The 19,536-nt window shown below is 40.8% G+C and overlaps 1 protein-coding gene across 5 annotated transcripts; it reads right to left on the bottom strand.

The window, feature by feature from the left end:
* Positions 1 to 603: 603 nt before the first annotated feature.
* Positions 604 to 19,071, bottom strand: clip3 (CAP-GLY domain containing linker protein 3; the record flags this gene model as incomplete). Of its 5 annotated transcripts, none has more annotated exons than XM_084018787.1 (15): positions 18,981 to 19,071; positions 15,440 to 15,835; positions 13,888 to 14,027; positions 12,128 to 12,221; positions 11,176 to 11,337; positions 10,936 to 11,054; positions 10,280 to 10,516; positions 8,747 to 8,797; positions 8,393 to 8,528; positions 8,151 to 8,306; positions 6,839 to 6,970; positions 6,068 to 6,191; positions 5,869 to 5,936; positions 5,373 to 5,445; positions 604 to 4,927 (listed from the first exon to the last, which is right to left on the bottom strand). In XM_084018787.1, the coding sequence occupies exons 2-15, from the start codon at positions 15,810 to 15,812 to the stop codon at positions 4,873 to 4,875; spliced, it is 1,920 nt and encodes a 639-aa protein (XP_083874913.1). In that variant the 5' UTR covers positions 15,813 to 15,835; positions 18,981 to 19,071. The 5 variants fall into 5 exon arrangements, with proteins under 5 accessions (XP_083874913.1, XP_083874912.1, XP_083874916.1 ...); XM_084018786.1 differs by having other exon boundaries at positions 15,440 to 15,829; positions 18,981 to 19,053; XM_084018790.1 differs by lacking the exon at positions 8,747 to 8,797.
* Positions 19,072 to 19,536: the final 465 nt, after the last annotated feature.

Raw genomic sequence — 19,536 nt, 5'->3', positions numbered from 1 at the left:
TTTTAAATTATTTTGTATTTTTATGTAATTTATTGAAAGATACCATGGGGAGGTTTTTTAAATACAATCGTCATCTGTAACCACGGGTGGTTTCATTGAAAAATAAATTGAGTTGAAATGAATTAAGTCTTGTGTTTTTATTTGGAGCTCTATAAATCAAGGCCGTAATTAAAATATTTTCTTTAAAAAGTCACATCATGTATCATATATATATACCGATATGCAGATGATGCAACGTTATCATCTAACGTTATTTTTTTCTGTGGTTGGAGGTATGTTTGAATAGTGAGGAAGAACTTCTAGATATGAATGAATGAATGAATGAATGAAGATATTTGGTTTAGTTTAAAGATTAATTGAGCTGAAGTGAAACAAATGATACATTCACACAGCAAACATATTAGACATTGATTTGTGTCTGAAATTAAATGTTTGGATTTTCTGAAATAATACACAATAACTGATGCTGGGAATCACATATAAATTATGTCAAAGGATAGAAAAGATCACACTATTGTACAGAATGATACCTGACTGACTGTGTCATTACTTATCAAACTAAATTGTTTTCTGTGAGTAAAAGCAATGGACAGGAGAGGTAGAAAAACAACATCAAATTCTTTATTATATTCATAGAGTCGTCACTGTTATTATTAGAAGCATTTCCATGCTGATGAGAAGAAGATACACATATTGAAAAAACTAAATGAGAAAATACACAGAGAGAGAGAGCATGCAGTGAGTATCTGTTCGGTTGAGGATGTCTGATGCTCCTTCTCCCCCGTTTCCCCTTTTACGTCTGTCAGCCTCACTCACTTTTAAAACAGGCTGTAACTGAGTACAAAGTAACACACACATACACTACAAAAAAACAAAAAAGTACACTTAGTGAAGTTATCAAAATATAGGCTATATACTGTATATATTAAGACATAATATTAATGTTAAAACAACCAGTGCTGAGTTAGTTTCTATGAGAATGAATTCAACATTATATTCTCTGACACATACACCGACCGATTAGAGGACAAAATTCTGAATATTTTAACCCTGCAACTACAAATCACAAATACTTTACATTCCTGCTGAACATATTTCAAAATCATCCTTCTTGGAATTTTAATGAATGTGACTTTATTTTGATAAAGATGCAAAATTTCTGCAGCAGGTTTCATATGGATTTATGTATAAATGAACAGGAATCAAACACGGAAATAAAGGCTTTGGAAGGCTTTGGAAATGAGTCAGCAGAAACTAAGTATATGTACAGTAGGTTGTGGTTAAAGCGCAAAAACAGGCAAAACCAGCATAGTCCTTTAAATGGAACAAATCTGTGACGGTGTATTAGGGCCATCATAAGCTAAAAAAAATAATAATCATGGAGCCATGGGAGGGGGGTAATATTCTAATTGAAAAAAATGTATATTACAAAAACTTGGATATACCATGTGATTATAAAATATGAGAAACAAATGTCTGAAAACTTAAATGCTAAGACATTGTTTATTTCTCAACTGATACCGTAAAAATAAGTGGACACAGGTGACATGTTTTTACTTCTTGTGAATATAATCCAAGTAAACTTATTTCGATATATGTATTCTGTGTATTTACCCTTCAATACCTTGTTTTGAAAAACGGATTTAGTTACGCATTTATCCTTCTGATAACTTTTTTAAGTTAGTCATTAGCTGTTGCCCCAGCTCGATCGACTGTTTGATTGCATTTACCATAAATGTCTGTACTATATAGTCAGTATATATGGGTGCAATCTTAGTGTCATCTGATCTGACCGCAGTGAAGCTATGTGGTTCCTTTCATAAAAATTCTAACTTTATAATCTCAGAGGATATTGAAGATTTTTGCTTGGACATTTGAGTTATTTCTCATATATTTTTTACATTTTTGAAGTTTTCTTCTTGAAATAACCCCCTCCCCATCTCTCTAATAATTATGATTATTATTTTTTACCCACAGTGGCCCTCGAACGCTGTCATACACATCAAATAGAGAAAATGTAATGAGTAAAGCTAGTGTATCTATTTGTCTTGAAATGATTAACCAGAGACTCATTAGTGAGACTTAGTGGCCAAACCAGAGAAAGCTCCACATTTACACAGCAGTAAGAACACTATGTTCAAACCAACAGAGGCTTCACTGTGACATATCGACTGTACTGCACGTTTACTGTACAAAAAAAACCTCACCATTACTGTGCTCCACTGACGTCTATGTTCACCTGTAATGACGTAGTAAAAACATCCCGCCTCTGTGGTGCTATAGCATTGAACTGTGTGCTGCAGCAGCGCATTCGTAGCAAAGCCGAAATTATAAAGAGACCTAAACTATGACACGTGGAGTTAGTTCATTGGGCTTTTTTGTTCAAGTTTGGACGGGGTGGCAGAGGCAAGCAACCAACGGGCATGAATGTAGGAAGGTAAAACTGTGAGTCATCTGCATATTGTGTTAACGGACATCAAGATTTTCACATTTTCAAGAACTTCAACATGTTAAGGAGTTTCAACAACCTGGGTTGATATTGTTCAGACTACACGCTATCAGTTCTAGCCTCGTCTGGCACACCTTCCACGACATGTTTCATCACAGCCGTCACTTTGACCAATAGGAGCACAGAGCGATCTGTAAAGACCTGCAAAAATTGGCAAAGCGAGAGAGGAACGGTATTGTTGTGAAACGGAGGAAACATTTATGTTGCTATGGCAACAACAGCCCTGCCTCTTGAAGAGAGACAACAGATGGAGAGAAATAGCTGTGGTACTACAGCAAGCCGGTGAGCATGACATCACACACCTGGTGGAAGACGACCTTCCATGATTGGTTGGGGACGGACGCGTAGTCTGTTATGCCTCTGAGCCAAGTCACGACAAGACTTGATGACTCTATAATCGCCTAATCTGACATAGTGACCATCGTACCGAGACTGATATCCTGTAGTCTGAACCAGGTTTGTCATTTACAGATTTAGATGGCAAACCGTTGGTTTAACATGCCATTCGGTTTGGTGTAAAGTTAACTGCTGCTGTCACTTTAGTGACATAAAATAAAAGGTGTTGATGAATTTCTTTTACGCATCTGTATGATGATTTGTAGTTTGAGCAGCCTCGGTCATCGGATCATGTGAGCGTGTTCACCTCTCTGGATTTGTGCGCTGACAGAGTGTAAAGAGACATTAACACAGGAACCATTTCCACACAGAGATAGGTACACTGTTTACATATTGCTGTTTTTAGTTACGCACACACTTTTAGAGAGATTTTAACATTAAGCAAACACACACAAGTTTAGATCAAGTGGTATTTTGGTCTTTTGGCAGACGCTCACGTTCACGAATGTAAGCAAAGTCTTATTTAGATCAAGAGAAATAGGGATGAGAGTAGAGGAGAGGAATAAATGTACAAATATTATGGCCTCTCTGGAGAGATTATCATGGGTTTGAATCTCTGTGTTGCAGAGTGATTGTTTTAAAGCTAACTTTAACTTTAAATGGAGCTTATTTTCAGACAGCAGCAACACAAACGTCGTTAATATCACATGAAGCAGGGCAGAAATTTGACTTTTAAGTTGCATCGAAGGAAGTCATCGTTTTGGGTCAGTTAGCACTTTTGGTTAATGACTGATTATGATTGTGGCTCCTTATAAGATTTCTATAATAAACTGTATTACCTCTAACTAGATGGCAACATACTGATTAATAATGGCAGTAGTTCTAAGATGTCTCACTACAGCTACGACTAAATTAACATTTTATTCTTTTTCCAAGTGATGAAGCAAAATTCAGCTGCTCAGATGCGAAAAGCAACATCAAATTCAACTTGCTGTAATACAATGTTGGCATCCACATTAACTACAGAGCAGGAGATGTTTTACAGAGACCAAGAACCACGGTTTAATTATGCCTGTTGCATACGTCTGAAAGATTTAAAAAAAATAGAACCGACTGTAACACTATGATGAAATACAATAAAGTCAGTAGCTGACTAACCCTGTTTTCAGTTTGACATCTGAGATTAAAGCATGCAGGTGATAACACACACACACACAGAGTCTAGAGTTAGAACGGTGTCTAGCGTTGAGTTCTTGGTCTCAGGTGAGGACTGAGGAAGCAGCAGCCAGATCTGGATCCAACATACCAACAACTGGATTTCCGACGCTTTGCAGAACCAATTTCACACATTGTTTGGAAACTGAAATTCTTCGTGTGACACACATGTGAGAAGCAGTTTCAAGCATCGCATATAAGAAGAAGATTAATGCTTCCAGTCGGAGGAGTCTCAGGACTCCGAATAAAAAGCGATCGTTTCACGAATGTCATTGTTCTTTGTGTTATGCAGAGTATATAACTGGATTTAGATGTGCGAGCTCCAAACCTTGGGTCAAATCATCAGCATTAATTCCTAACTTTAAGCTGAAGCTAGTGCCAACCTGTAAATCTGTTGAGATCCAAATGGAGCAGCAGCATAACCAAAGCATGCAGCAGCACAAGCTGATGTCATGTGGTTTCTGCTATTTCAAATAAAGACGTGGACAAAGCTGGGATAATGTGACGCGGACATGTTGAAACAAAACGATAGAAGAGAATATTTTCGGGGGATTGCTTTAGCTCTGTTTCATTAAAGGAATGCAGGACATTTTGATCAAATACAAGGCACTATAGATTTTGCTATAGAACGGCTAAATCAGAAGGATTTGGGTCGAGAGTGAGAGAGAAGAGGGATGGGGTTTCACTACGAGTTTGACTGTGAATGTCTAAAGAGACCAAGAGAGAGGAAATAAAAAGTAAGAGATGAAGACCGGAGGAGATCGGAGAGATCGGTCTGGTGGAGGAGCAGAGGAGGAAGAAGGAGAGCGTGGTTAGGACTGCATCTCAGCACGCAGCATCCACGGAAACCAACAGCAGAACAGCAACCTGGAGGAGAAGGAGAGGAGGAGGAGGAGCAGGAGGAGGAGGAGTTTGCTGTTAAAACACCTGATCTCACATGTGGGATGCTTCTCAGTCTCATTTAAACAGGGAAATGTAGCATTCATGTCACATTGAACTTACCGTAAATATTAATTTCTGTAATTACATTCGTGTGTCATGGTGTTGGGTTTTGGTTCAGTTCATTTCCTGTTTTGTTTTGAAGTTCCCTGCCTCTTGTGTCTGTTTGGCTTCCTGTCTCTTTTTTTCTGTGTATCACCTGTGTTGTATTAGCCTTTATTTCCACCAATCAGATGGATATAATACTGCAATAAATACTTCTACTACTGCTACTTAATCGAAAGTTAATATCAAAAGTACTCAGTAGAATTGTGTGTTGTGTTGTGAATGCAGCCTGACAGGTTTCTCATCAGCAGCGTGTGTGCGTTGTCACCTGGATATGGAGCTCTCAGACGTCAGGTCTTTAGGAGAACGCATCGTGTTGAAGTTTCGTTTTGGCTGTGACACTGCAAGACACGAACAAACACACAATTAGAGAATGATCGACATAAGGAGGACATCGCCGTTAATGGGGATTTTAGGGGTCACTATACAAGTCAGGAAGTGATGCTATGTCTATCTCCATGAATGTAAACCTCTGATGCTTATGTATTATTGTTCAAGGTGTGATTGTCCTATAATACAGAGCTTTAGCCGCCTTCATGCTACACACATATAATTACAATAGAATATGAGTCGCCAAGTCTGAGTAGCCCTCTTTATCTCTGCCTGCATCTTTCAACTAAAGACTTGTTTTTCACCTTATCTGCTAATGTAAATGCTAGTCCAGCCATGAAATGTGACAAAATGTTAGAATGTCTGACAGCTAAAAAGTTACTAAATATGTTTGTGAAAAAACTCTTCACTGCCGGTCAGTGTGAGCTACTTACTGGTGACTTGGTGGACCTTCTTCACCATGGAGGTGTCGTTCTGTGAGCCTTCTTTAGGGCCTCCGATTCTGACAGAACAACAATAAAAACAGTCAGTTAAACATTTATAGGGCCGTTACGCAGCACCAGAGACCGCACACATGGTTTTGACACAGCACAATAAGACAGTGAGAAACGTCCAGGTTTTGTGGCGTCCTACCTCTGGACCCGGGAGGGCGGAGCAAACACTCCATATTTGGGCAGACAGCTGAAGTAGCGGACTCCAAACACGGAGCCGTCGTGTTTTCCTGTCGCCTCATCCAGCTCGACACCGAACCAGTAACCTGCACAGAGGCACACAGAGGACGGTCACACGTCTAAGGTGCCAGAGGAAGGGAAGGATATATTTTTATACATAGTTTATACATATGTTACTTAGTTAGTTTTCATTTCTTCTTTGTGTTTTGTTACTTCAAACTCACCGAAACAACTGTTTTTCTGTGTATGTATTGAAAAAGTTCATAAAAACTTGAGTTTGACAATGATTGTACTCATCTAACAACATGGGCACTGTTAAATCACCATGAAAAACACAACGTGTGATGGTTTGTTTTCTGTGCGCGTCTATTGCCGCTTAGTTCACATACATACAGTTTATAAGGCTAAAGAAGTGTTCTAAAAATAAATATTTAAATTAAAAACAGAAACAGTAATAACAACACAAACAATAATCCAATAATAGCTTCAATATTCTCTTCTTTTTTTGTGTATTTTTCATGAATAATTCATGAATATTGTGTTAAAATTTCCATCGTGTATATATTTTAAATCAGACCAGCGTTGAATGATTAGTAAAATATCTGGTTATTGATTATAGACATAATGTCAGACCAAAGTATAGAATGTTGAATCTTTTGTGTTGTTAATCGACTAAAACAAACAAAAGTGCAGTGTTGAGTTCAGGGACTCATTTGAAGTCCGGCACACAGACCTGGAGCGAAGTCCGTCTTGCCGTAGAAGCGGACGATGCCGTGTTTCTGTCCGGCCACCAGAACCTGATCTCCAACTTCCACATTCATTCCCTCCGGATCCAGACTGGCTACAGACGACTTCTTCTTCTGGGCTGAGAACGCACAACAGACAGACATACTGGGCCAAAGAGACTCACACCTCATTCGTCACGAAACCATTAATTGAATGTTCCATGATCAAATCCTTCCTTCAGAGGATCACAGATCCTAAAACACCCAGAATCCTATGCACATGATGCATTTCCTGTCCCCCCATTTTGGAAACAGGTGTTAATTTCAGCACAGCAGGCAGCCCAAATCGGTTTCTGAACAAATTTGAGTCAAGAAGTTGCCGATCAGGTTGCTAATCTTCGCTTAAATTAGATCTACAAGGCGTAATTTAAAAGTTTGTTCCAGCGACAGACATGTTCAGTGAGCTGTAAATAGCACTGATGCAGAGAGAGGCCACATTTTTTACATCTAAGTTGGTGAATTAAGAGTTTATTTCAACAGAACTAGAGTTGGTGATTGTTGGAACAATGTAAAGAGGAAACCTAGACAGTTTTGATGAGTTGTATTTTGTTTCCCTCCAGTTTGTGAAAAGAGCGTATTAAATGTTCCTGTTTATTTGATTTATATTTTACGACGGCGTATCAGGGCTACTGTAGGAAAAAAAAAAGGAGCCGAGAGAGGTGGGCAATATTCTCAGAAAAAAAAGTTGCAAATTTGCTAGTTTAAAGTGGCAAATTTTCTAGTTTTAAAGATGAGAATTCGGCCTATATAAAATTAACCAACAATAACGATTAACAGCCATCACCCTAAGGACCTTAGCAAAGCGTTGTCACACGTTGTGATGTATTTATTAGAAAGATAAAAGCGACATTCATGGGAAGTTAGCTAGCATAAATGCCGGTTGTTAGCATCATGATAAACTAGCAAATTTGTGACTTTTAAACTAGCAAATTTGCCACTTTAAACTAGCAAATTTGTAACTTTTTTCTCAGAATATTTCCCACCTCTCTCTGCTCCTTTTCTTTTAATACGCCATCGTAATATTTTAATAGGCATTTATGTTTTGAGTAATGTAAAATCCTTATTGTACTGAATTATTTTAAATAAATCCATTTCTTCTGCACACCGTCACACTTGCTAGTGTGTCCTCTGAATGCTAGGAAGGAGTCTGTCCTCTGTAGGACCTGGAAGGACACATCCGCACTTTGAGAAACGCCTGCTGAGTCCAGTTTGAAGAACTTTGATATTTGACATCCACAGACAACATTTGAACTATTTTACCTTTCTCCCTCTCCTTCTCCTTCTTCTCTTTCTCCTTCTTGGTCTTCCCGGTGAGGCGGGAGGCCAGGTCCATGCGGGGGGTTCTTGGGGTGGAGGTGACGGAGGAGGGTGCCTGTTCCACGGCTTTGGAGATCTTTGACACTGGAGCAAAAATACCTGGAGGGCAGAAAAGGTCAAACCCGGTGAAACCTCAAAGCCAGAGGTGAATACTTGCTCACGGGCACCATGGCAGAAGCTGCTACCTAGTTTCGGAGGACAGATGAAGTATCGGACGCCGCCAACGCTGCCGTCGTTCTTTCCCTCTGGCTCGTCCAGCTCCACGCCGACCCACTGGCCGCTGGCGAACTCTGTCGTACCACAAAACCTCAGCGTGCCGGACTGTGAAGACACACAGAGACGAAGACCGGAATTTAGAGGTGGAGTCTCCCGGCTTGGAGACATGACTGCAGGGATCAATTGAGGCAGAGTCTGAGAGTTTGCTGCCGTATTTCATGAAGGGGAGAGGGAGGAGACATAACATCGGCGCTACAGTTGAAGTGGAGGTGGGAAGGAAGAGTTAGTCTACTTTCCAGACGGCGCCCAACCAACCAACCAACCTGTCTGAGGTTTGCAGCCGGGCTGTCGTCTCTGCTCTGGTCTCTCTGGAGCTACAGAGCGAGAACACATGGTTCAGACCTCATACAGCGTGAAGGACATACTGGACAGCCATCACACAAAACAACCCCGACTGCTGGAATGCATTCACTAGCAAGCGCAAAGAGATGTCATAGTGTGTCATCGATCTATTTTAGCAGCTAGGGGCTAAACCAGATTAGAGTCATTTAGAAGCAGTTCCACCAGAGAGCATTGACAAGTTGATGTCCCAGCTGTAAATAGTATGTAAATAAATACAAATCAAGCTTAAAGGATCCGAATCGAGATACTTGTTTGTGTCATGTGTTTCCCCAAATGTCGACACATTCAACTCATCAAATAGCGATGCTTGGTTGTTAGCCCTCGGCCCACGACACACCAAGCCACCCTTTATGGTCTTTGTGATTCATGGTCTAACAGTCCAAGAGACATCACACCATCGCACATGCCCCTTTGTGAGGGTTTGGTGCATCAGGTTTCTGTGGAAAGTATAACTGAGACTTTAGACACAGCAGACTTCATTCTAACTCAAATGCAAACCCATCCGTACCATTATTAGACACTCGGAGCAACTGATATAATATTAAGAGCGAGGGGGGAAGTCAGCCTGGACAGCCAGAGACAACACGTGTTGATCTTAAAAGGCCTTTTTACTTCTTACTGACTGGTTGCCCCTGAACAGCAAAGATTGCTGTTATTTAAACAATTAGTTCATCATAAAATTGAAAGAAGAATTTTTATATTTTCAACCCTTTCAGATCACATCCACCATCATATTGAGCAGATATTTAACAATACATTCAGAAAAAAAAATACAAGAAGTCAATTTCCTCATATTTTTATATCCATATCCAATATTTTTCTAACTAATTTCAACCAATAATATCATGACATCCATCCATCTGCACAGAGCTAGAGAAGGTCGTGAGCTAATTGCTTGAATAATCAAATCAAATTCGGAAATACGGAAGATATTCATGTATACTACGGACATTCTGTCTCAGCTTGACTTTAAGTGTGGCTCGATCCATGATGCACAAACTGGTTTGATCCGAGGAAGTCCAGTTAGCTTTGACTCAGCATATTGCTTTCCTTGTGGGAGCAGGGAGTCTTGGTTTTAACATCATTAGGCCTGATGATGGATGGTCCTGCTGCCACCTTGTACAGTAAACATTTCCTGTTCTTTTCCCAGTGGCACATTTAAACTTATAGTACATGTGGCTGTGAAGAATAGACATATTTGGAGGTTCTGCAACAAGCTCCATGTGCTGAGGCTCATGTGTTAGTCAGAATTTTTTTTTAAACATACATTATTGAGATTTGTATTCATTGTAGACATGAACTTAAAGTGTGATTTTTAATGTTCATGTCTTAGAACCACAGGGGAAACCTGATACTCTACTAATTTACTGCTGTGAGCCGAACATCAGTGACTGAAGGAGCAGCCAGTCCAGCTCTCCAGTCCAGTACGAGCACTTAAACCATGCAAAACTGACCTTCATGTCGTCCAGCATCACGCGCTCCCCCAGCTTCAGCCCCAGCGAGGTCAGCATCAGGTTTCCCGGGATGTTGTCATAGTTGGGCAGCGTGGCTCTGGGAAGGTTGCAGCTCAGGGGGACGGCGTCCAGCAGCAGCTGCGTCAGCTCTTTGGCCACCATGGCGGCCTCCGCCTTGTCCAGACTCATGTCCATCGGGTCAGGAACCACCTCACCTGGAACCTGGCCCTTATCATTCTGCAGAGAGACGGGTAGAAAAGAAGACAGTGGTGGACAGTATAAGGATTGACAAGAGCAAAACAAGTGAGCAAGAACAGAATCATGAGCAGAGCTGAGGGAAATATAGATAAAATTATGCACAGGGTTTATAGAAAATTATCTTCCCATACAATGAAACTGCATTGTGAATTACGATTCGTATCACAAATCAGTTTCAAATGAGTATATTAACTATATATATATATATCATTATTTGGATATATATTTTTATAATGATACCAATAAAATAAATCAAATATAAACTAAAATAAAATGCTCCTTGCAGCTTCTACCAGAGCCTCTGGGAAGACTGAAGATGGATACGTCATTCATAACCTCCTCTCCCAAACAGAAACCTGCTACAGGTTAAAAATGAAACCGAATATGTTTATTTTTACCCTGACGATGGGGTTGGCTCCGTGCTCCAGCAGACATTTGACTGCACCCAGACAGAGGTTGGAGGCAGCGATGTGGAGAGCTGTGCCATAGTGGAAATCACTGCAGGTGGAGTTCAACACTGTGGAGAACAGAAGAAGAAGAAGAAGAAGAAGAAGAGGTCTGGATGAACCTCCATTGCTGAGCATCAAACACTGTGTGTGTGTGTGTGTGTGTGTGTGTGTGTGTGTGTGTGTGTGTACCTCTAGGTTTAGTGGCTTTAAGCAGAACTCGGATCAGCTCTGGGACGTCGAAGTAAGCAGCGTAGTGCAAAGCGTTCATGTTGGTCCAGCGGCTCCTCAGACTCACGTCGGCGCCCAGAGCAATCAGCTGGCTGCTGAGACGCAACGCCGCTGCCGGGTCACCTGGACACGTAACGAGGACAAAGCTGAGAGGAGCAGAAATCTCCAGAAAACACCTTAGACTCCCTGAAATCACAGACTCAACTGATCTTGGCTCATTGGAGGCATTTCACTAAACCCTTTCTGGGATGAGATGTACTTCTACACTGCATTTATCCGACAGCTTTAGTTACTTTATATGCAGATGTTTGCATAAAAAACATGAAAATCGGCAATTACATTGAAGGTTTCAGTGGTTGTATCAGTAATCCGGCTTTTACATTCATGCTGACTTGCAGTTTTTTACGATTGCTAATCGACAGTGGGAAAAGTACAAAAACTCGAACACAGTCTGCACAGCAGCAGTTCATGTGGACCGAACTCTAGTTTGTCTTTCATTGTTTGAACACAGTTTTCAAAACTCTACACACTTCTCCCCTGACTTTAACCACAACCTGCACAACACTGTGGATTTACAGCACTTTGTTCAAATGTTAAACACACCGTTGCCAAAACTGTAAACCTCACATTCAACACAGGATGATTTGAGCCTGGTGACTTTCAGACACTGATGATTGCAATATTAGCTGAAAGCCTCAGCAGGTGTCTGTTTTAAACTTGTTAGTGAACACATGTAGAAATTTTACAATTGAACCCAAAAGCTGGAGGAAGAGGAAGGATATGTTCAGATGCAGGGAAATACTATTGTTGACATGGTTGTTGTCAACAATAGCATTAGTAAATGACTACAGACAGGAGCTTTTCTACTGTGTGGGATTACTTTTACTGGAACAAAACAATTGAAGTATCTTACCAACTCCATGTGCTCCAGCCTTACAGCTGTAGTGAAGCAGAGTCATGTCGGTCAAACCATCGCGGTCGTTCACATGGCAACCACGCTTCAGGATCTGAGACAGGAAAACAGAAAAGACAGAGACACCGGATAGTTCAAGTCATGTGTCTCTTCACCTCAGTGTTGGGTGCAGTGTTTATATGTTAGCTGCCATGTCAGTCCTGCACCTGTCCCAACAATAATACACTAAATTAAAAGCAATATTACATTGTTTTAAGGCTTTTCGAACTTCTGGAATAAAACCTCCAGCACTTCTCTACAGTGTAATTAACAACCTGCCAAATTCAAATATGATGCTTTAAAACAAATTTGTGGAGATTGTTGTTGCATGAGGTGAAACTCTGAATGGGACGGTTTCTGAGTCATGTCACTGTTCAGTTCCTCCAGGCTGAGTCAGCTTCGTGCTGAGTCATGGTAGAGCCTCAATGACTTTCCCTCTTGTCTCTCTCCCTCTCTGCACCACTTTCTCTCTCTCCTCAGGCCTGGAAGCCATTTTAACTGGGTCAGCATCACCCTGTTTGTGCTTCTACTTGTATTATTGACACTGTGGGGACTCAAATCCCATTTTGGACAAAATTATGGTACAAAATAGGGTTAAAATTGTAGCTTTTGGTAAAGGGTACATGGGGCCGGTATTAAGCAGGCTTTTAGGTAAAGTTAGTGTCTGTCTCCAGAGAAGAAATACGTTTTTTCTGTCAGTCAGGATGACATTACGCTCCAAAACAAAAGACAGGTTTAGACAACCTCTTAGGTAGTTTTGGGGAAACCGTCATGAACATGTCACTTCGCAACACTTTGGGACACGCTGTGTCACAGTGATACAACCTCACAGGCCTGACACAGAGAGACACAGGGAGAGCAGGCAGGCCACAGCAGGATGCTTTCATTCAAAATCCAGCACCTGAGAATGATCCCTAAATATCGATAGGGAGTGGATCCTCTTCGGGGAGTTGCACCACCATGTTCCTACAATAGCCCTGAACGCACAAACCAAACACTGGCTTAAAAGAGGGTGACTGTAAAGAGAGAGACTCTGCTGTCAGTGTATGTAGTGTAAAGTGCCTTGAGTAGTCGAAAAGTCTAGAAAAACGCTGTAGAAATGAAGGTTAATTATCGTTGTTGTTGTTATATTTATGCAACGCATTAAAGAGTTGCATGTTAAGTCCAGTATTCAGGCTGCACAGTGGTTTCATTGTTTTGTGTGTGTGTGTGTGTGTGTGTGTGTGTGTGTGTGTGTGTGTGTGTGTGTGTGTGTGTGTGTGTGTGTGTGTGTGTGTGTGTGTGTGTGTGAAATCTGGGTCAATGTAACAATGACTACTGAGTGTGTCTTCATGCTTCTTGCAGGAAGAAGGAAGAGATGCATTTAAACACAGCTGGTTAAAGATAGAGGTTAGCTGCTTAACTTTATCTTGTTATATATTGACTCAGGAATCAAATCAGCATTAATAGTGTGAATAGTGACAGAGACTTTTTATTTGTTGTGTGCTTTAGCCTCCAGTTAATAATCTTGTATTTGTGCTGTAACACACTTTGCACTCACCTGTATACAGAAGGTGCTGTACTGTACAAATAAAGTTAGATTAATTTGGCCAGATGCTGAAGAAGCTTAACCGAAGCATTCTTACAACATGTAAACATATAAATGAATTGTCTGGCTGTTTCAGGCTCCATTCTCATTTTAAGAAGTTGAAGAACAAACTGTCTCGTTTGTGTGTTCTCACCTCGTTGCCGATGATGTCAATCTTGTGCTGCACCTGGGGAACCCACTGACGCACGATGGCAAACAGCTCCGGGATGGTGGTCCGAGGATCCATGAGGATCTCCAAACACTCGGGGTCATTGGGGTCGAAAAAGGTGAAAGCTGAAAAATGTCAATAAAACCAGAAAATGAATAGTGTAGAGAATGCCAGGGAAATAATACATTGTGCTGATTCATTTTTAAGTTTGATCCAAATAGTTTTCTCTCCTGTGTTTATGAGAAGAACAAGTAAAAACAATGTATAATCTTTCTTCCTTATGTATTTGTTTTTCAATCTGTAAAAACAGGTGAAAAAAATAAGAAATTGATATCAGCTTGCAATGAAAAATCATCTCCAATTCAGCCAATCTAAACTGGGCATCTCTGGTCCAGTGGGCGTACTTCACAGGGTGATCGTTCTACCCAACACCACAGGGACACGTGCTCCTCTTCTCATTTCTTTAAGGTGAGACCGTACAGACAAAAACACTGCTTCAATCGGGAGATTCTGGGCACTTTAACTTCCATAACGTGTCTTCTTTCAGACTCGTGGGAAGAAAACATCCTAAAGTCTAACTTCATACAACTGCACTAAGTCTCAATTGTTTCTTATTGATGTGTTGTTAACTGGATTTCACCTTTTTCACTTTGGAAAAAATAATGTTAAATTAATAGATGTGGATGACTGTATAGTGTAGCGGACATAGAGACTGTATAATGGAGAGGACATGAAGACTTAATGGAGAGGACATGAAGACTTAATGGAGAGGACATGCAGACTTAATGGAGAGGACATGTAGACTGTATAATGGAGAGGACCTCATCTGATGAATACCAATGAGCTGATCATCATTCCAGAGATTTTGAAAGCTATTTATCGATCAACACTGTGAGTAATATAGACTCTGTGCTCTGACAGTCCATTGCGGTCTCTGATTCTGATAGTGTGTGGTGTGTAGCTTTGCGAAGCCACATGGATACTGCTGAAGTTTATTTCCTGGGGTTGTTTCCTTGTTGTTGTTGTTGTTGTTGTTGTTTGATGGGACTGCATCGACCCTGGTCTATTTATACATAACATACCTTTAACAAAACTCTGGACAACAGCACAGGAGTTAAAATTGCTTGGTTAGGGGTATGAGCATGTATTTAAGGTGGTATGACATACCGTAGTCTTTGGGTAGGGATTTGATTTAAGGTGGTATGATGTATCATGGCCCACGGGGCAGTAGTGCCTGGGTTGAGACTACGTAATTAAGGTGGTATAAACTACCATCACCTTTAGGTAAAGGGAGTATATTTCAGGTGGTATGACAGTGTACATTTAAGGTGGTAAGACCTACAGTCTCTAGTATGAGAGTATGTATTTCAGGTGGTATGACAGTGTATTTTTAAGGTAGTATGACAGTATATATTTAAGGTGGTATGACAGTATGGATCTGAGGTGGGAAGACAGTGTGTTTTTAAGGTATGTATTTAAGGCGATATCACAATATGAGAGTGGTATGATAGTATGTTTTTAAGGTGGTGTGACGTACTGTAGTCCTTGGGGAGCGGTGCCTGGGCGGACAGGTGCACCATGGGCCGGCGGCGCAGCTCATGAACTGGACTCTGGTACTCGGACACTGACAGCGGCTCTGGCTCAGCATCACGCTCCTGGTCGGCCAGAGGTTCTTCGTCTTCTCCCCTCTCCTCTCTCTCCTCCCGCTCCTCCTCCTCCTGCTCGTCCTCGTCCTCATCCTCTGCCCTTTCCTCCCCTTTCTTCGCATCTTCTAGCTCATATTCCTCCTCTTCTTCCTCTTCCTCCTCCTCGGTCAGTGCCTCCTCCTCTTTCTGGACCTTCCCCTCCTCTTGCTCCTCCCGGTCATGCCTGTCCTTTTCCTGCACTTCCAGGTTCTCCTCTTTAGTCATGGTGAGGGACGCTGCAGCTGGGCCTGTCAGAGAAGAGAGAGGAAAGTTTGACTAATGCAAACTATTTCATTTTTTTTTACGGATATAGTTTTTTTCCCACTTAGTCTCACCAACAAACAGGAGTATATATATTTATAAGGTCAACACATCTGTGCTGCTTGCATGTAACGCATCACAGGTCAGGTTTGTTGTCACAGCCTGTTGGTATGCGGTAGGCTAACACATTTTCATGAAAAGTATACGCATTTTTTGAAAGTGCTTATTTTATTGTAATGGCTTACTCTAGCTGAAGTGTACACAGTGCCAATGTATTGTGTTGAAACACATATATATAGGCTAATAACAATTTTAAAAAATAATTAAAAAAATAGTTTGTTGTCAGTAAAATATCACTTCACTCATGCAGCACTGTGTCGCCTCATCAGCCATCCAATCACAAAGCAACTCAGGTTGGGTCCAGTCCAGAAACCATGAACCGAGACCCAGTAATGGTGTGTTGAGGATTCATGGTGACTGGGTTCAGGATCTGGTCTGTGTTCTAGCCTCTATATATCTACTGAAGATATAACGTTTAGTGTCTGCTTTTGTGTGTGAGAGGAAACAAGGAGAAAGTCGGTTAATTGGCCCGATAAGGGCGGTAGCTTAAAAGGCTAATGCTAACGCTTGCTGTCCGTCATTAGCTGTTGACAGGCCTGACTGGATTAAATCTACTCTGCACTTAGCAAATGGAGGCTGAAATCCATCCAGCAGCCACTCCCTCCATCATCGAACCTCCATCACCACACATCCAAGGGAAGAGGAAGCAGAACAAATACAGATGAAGTTATAGACAGGATGCTGTGGTTAAGGGGTCTGGAACCATGTTGAGTCACTGTGCGTTATGGCATTGTGATGTGTGGGGAGCTAGGTCTTCGGGACAGCTGACGGCTGTCTTAGCTACATGCTAAGCTAACAGTCTATCGGTATCGGTTGCATCAGAGGGGGATTCTGTTTTGTAGAAAACAGTTGATCAAGATTAAATTTCATTTCATGCCTGCATCTTAAACATCTGTTTGCATTTCACTGAGTAAAAATCTTTTATCCTGATCTCAGTGCAGATATTTTGTGTTTCGTATCACAGGAAACTAAATGAATAGTAGGCTAACAGTGATCACATGAGAATAACACGTGTCTCTCTTCAGCTTCCTGCACACACCGTGGCGATGTTGGCTGATTTAGTACTTTGTCTCCGTATCTGTAATATGCTTTATGTGTTTGGCTCAGCTGGTTGATTCCTGTCTGAACACAACAATCATCGTCTGAAACAGCTGATGCCACAACGAAGGTTACGCAACACCAACGCCAACACGGACACACGGCAGCCTGAACACAGAGATGAGCATGACTACAGTCTGAGATGCAGGATTTCATGGCCAATACTCATATTTGACAGTTTGGATGTGTCCACTGATTTCCTGGTAACGAGGTTCCTAAAAAAGGACAGCATGTCGGCATCCCCACCATTGTAGTTGATGTGAATGGAAACACATCCAACATGCCAAATGGATTCTAATGCATTAGTTGCTTTTTTCCCCTGCTGTACCAAACTGTGACTCCTAAACCTGGTTATGAACCAAACTGTGATTCCTGTGTGACGTTACACTCCTAGTAGACTGGGGTGACATATGACACTGGTCCCTGGTCAGACTCAAATCCTGACACAGAGAAGTTGTGTCCCCAGATTTCAAGTCACACCTATTAATATCAACTTTGTGAGTTTTACACGTGTTCACCAGTTTTCTGTGAAATAAATGAGAACCTGCTGCTGTACATACGTTAAATATAAAGCTTATTGAAATTTGGATTGTTTACATCACAAAATTTGGGTCTCAGTTACTTTGATCATGTTTTTATAGTACAGCACTTTCTAATATTGCACTTGTATATGATTTATTTTATTTTAAAATGTGATATATAATTCAAGTTAGTATTATTTCCTCATTTCTTGTCATTATTTGACAATATGTGGTTACAGATGAGTTACTATTATTATTATTTTGAGTAGAAGAAAATAAAATAATGCGATGCTCATTGAACAAAACAACAAAACAAACCAGAGTATTAAAATAAGCATTATAAGAACATATAATATTATCGCCAAATTATAGGGTAGTAATATTACCGTTCTATTCAAATGTTGTATTAAATGTCTACACTATTATTATTATTATTATTATTATTATTATTATTATTATTATTATTGCATCAGTTGTTTTAAACGTTGTAATAAGATAGATAAATGTGCTTTGAATAAAATACATCAAAGAAGAGGGTGCAGATTTATACAATTATATTATCATATCCTGGGAGTTTATAATGACCTTGTACTAAATCAGTCCTGTGATTATAGAGACTGGAGCAGCGCCTCGGTCTTATAGTGGGCATACTGGCCGAGATGGAAACCACCGTAATAACCAACAAAACGCTCCTCTTAAACCCTGAGCCCCGCTGACACACCACACCGTATACAGTTACACAGTGGCATCAGAAACACGGTCGTTTAAAGGCTCTATCGGTTGTTTTGGGATGATATGAAGGAATCGCATGTGTTGTGTACCAGCAGGTTGCGAGAGGCGGAGGGAGGGAAGGAGGCCATGGCAGCATCCTCCTCCTCCTCCTCCTCCTCCTCCTCCAGCCTCCATTTTACAACAAACCCAACCGAAGGCACCAAATATCAAACAGAAACAGACGAGCAGGTGCAGCAGACAGCGTTTCCTGTAGGAGCCCGAAGCTATGGCGACGATTGGGATTCCCACGTATCCAAAACACGAGATACAACCCGGTTTGCGGGGTTTGTGCCAATGTGCGTAGTGAAGGGCAGGATGGGGAAAAACGCCCCACTGACAGACAATGAAAACACGCACACGCACAAAAAAAAAAAAAAATTTTAGAGTCAACTAAATACACAAGACACGCGTTTGGTTCAAAATGTCAGTGAACGTAACAGATGAAAGGCGGGTTTGTTTGTTCCAGTCGTGTTGTTATGAACACGTCCTCTCTCTTCAGCATCTCCGCCATCCAAGAAATAACACGAGACCCGGCAGACTGATAATAACCGATAATAATAATAATCATCCTCAACATTAAACACGTGACAGGCTGTACAAGCTGCAGCTGTGGGTGTTTTACCTGAAAACAAGCCGCTGGTTGTTGGTGATGAAGAGCTCCTCTCCTCTCTGATCCACAGCACAAACAACACTGATGCTCTGCTCTCTCTCTCTCTCTCTCTCTCTCTCTCTCTCTCTCTCTCTCTCTCTCTCTCTCTCTCTCTCTTTCTAGTCGTGTCACTGAAAATGTACTTTATTTACTGGCGTCACGTATTGATTTAAAAACAAACGGACCAGCAGCACTTTCTAAAATTAAATTCATTGATGTCTTACAAAATAATGATTAGCTACATGTAATAAAACAATGACAATTTTCCCGAACATATTTCTTGAAAATGAAATTGATTTATTAATGTGTTGTCCTGAATATTTTTTTTAATGTTACATTGTTTTTAATTTTCTACCTTTCCAAAAAAAAAAATAGAAATTGCTCTGAATGTGCCCCCCCCCCCAAAAAAAGACCTCCCTTTCAAAACAAAAAAACAAAAAAAAATTATATATAAATATATCACCGATCACTGTCCTCACTTTCCAAAAATCCCCTGTTTTTTTCTAAATAACCTCTCTTTCTACAATGT

This window comes from Eutrigla gurnardus (genome assembly GCF_963514095.1).
Source record: "Eutrigla gurnardus genome assembly, chromosome: 10".
In the NCBI taxonomy this organism is placed as follows: Eukaryota; Metazoa; Chordata; class Actinopteri; order Perciformes; family Triglidae; genus Eutrigla; species Eutrigla gurnardus.
This window is presented reverse-complemented; position numbering and strand designations above follow the sequence as displayed.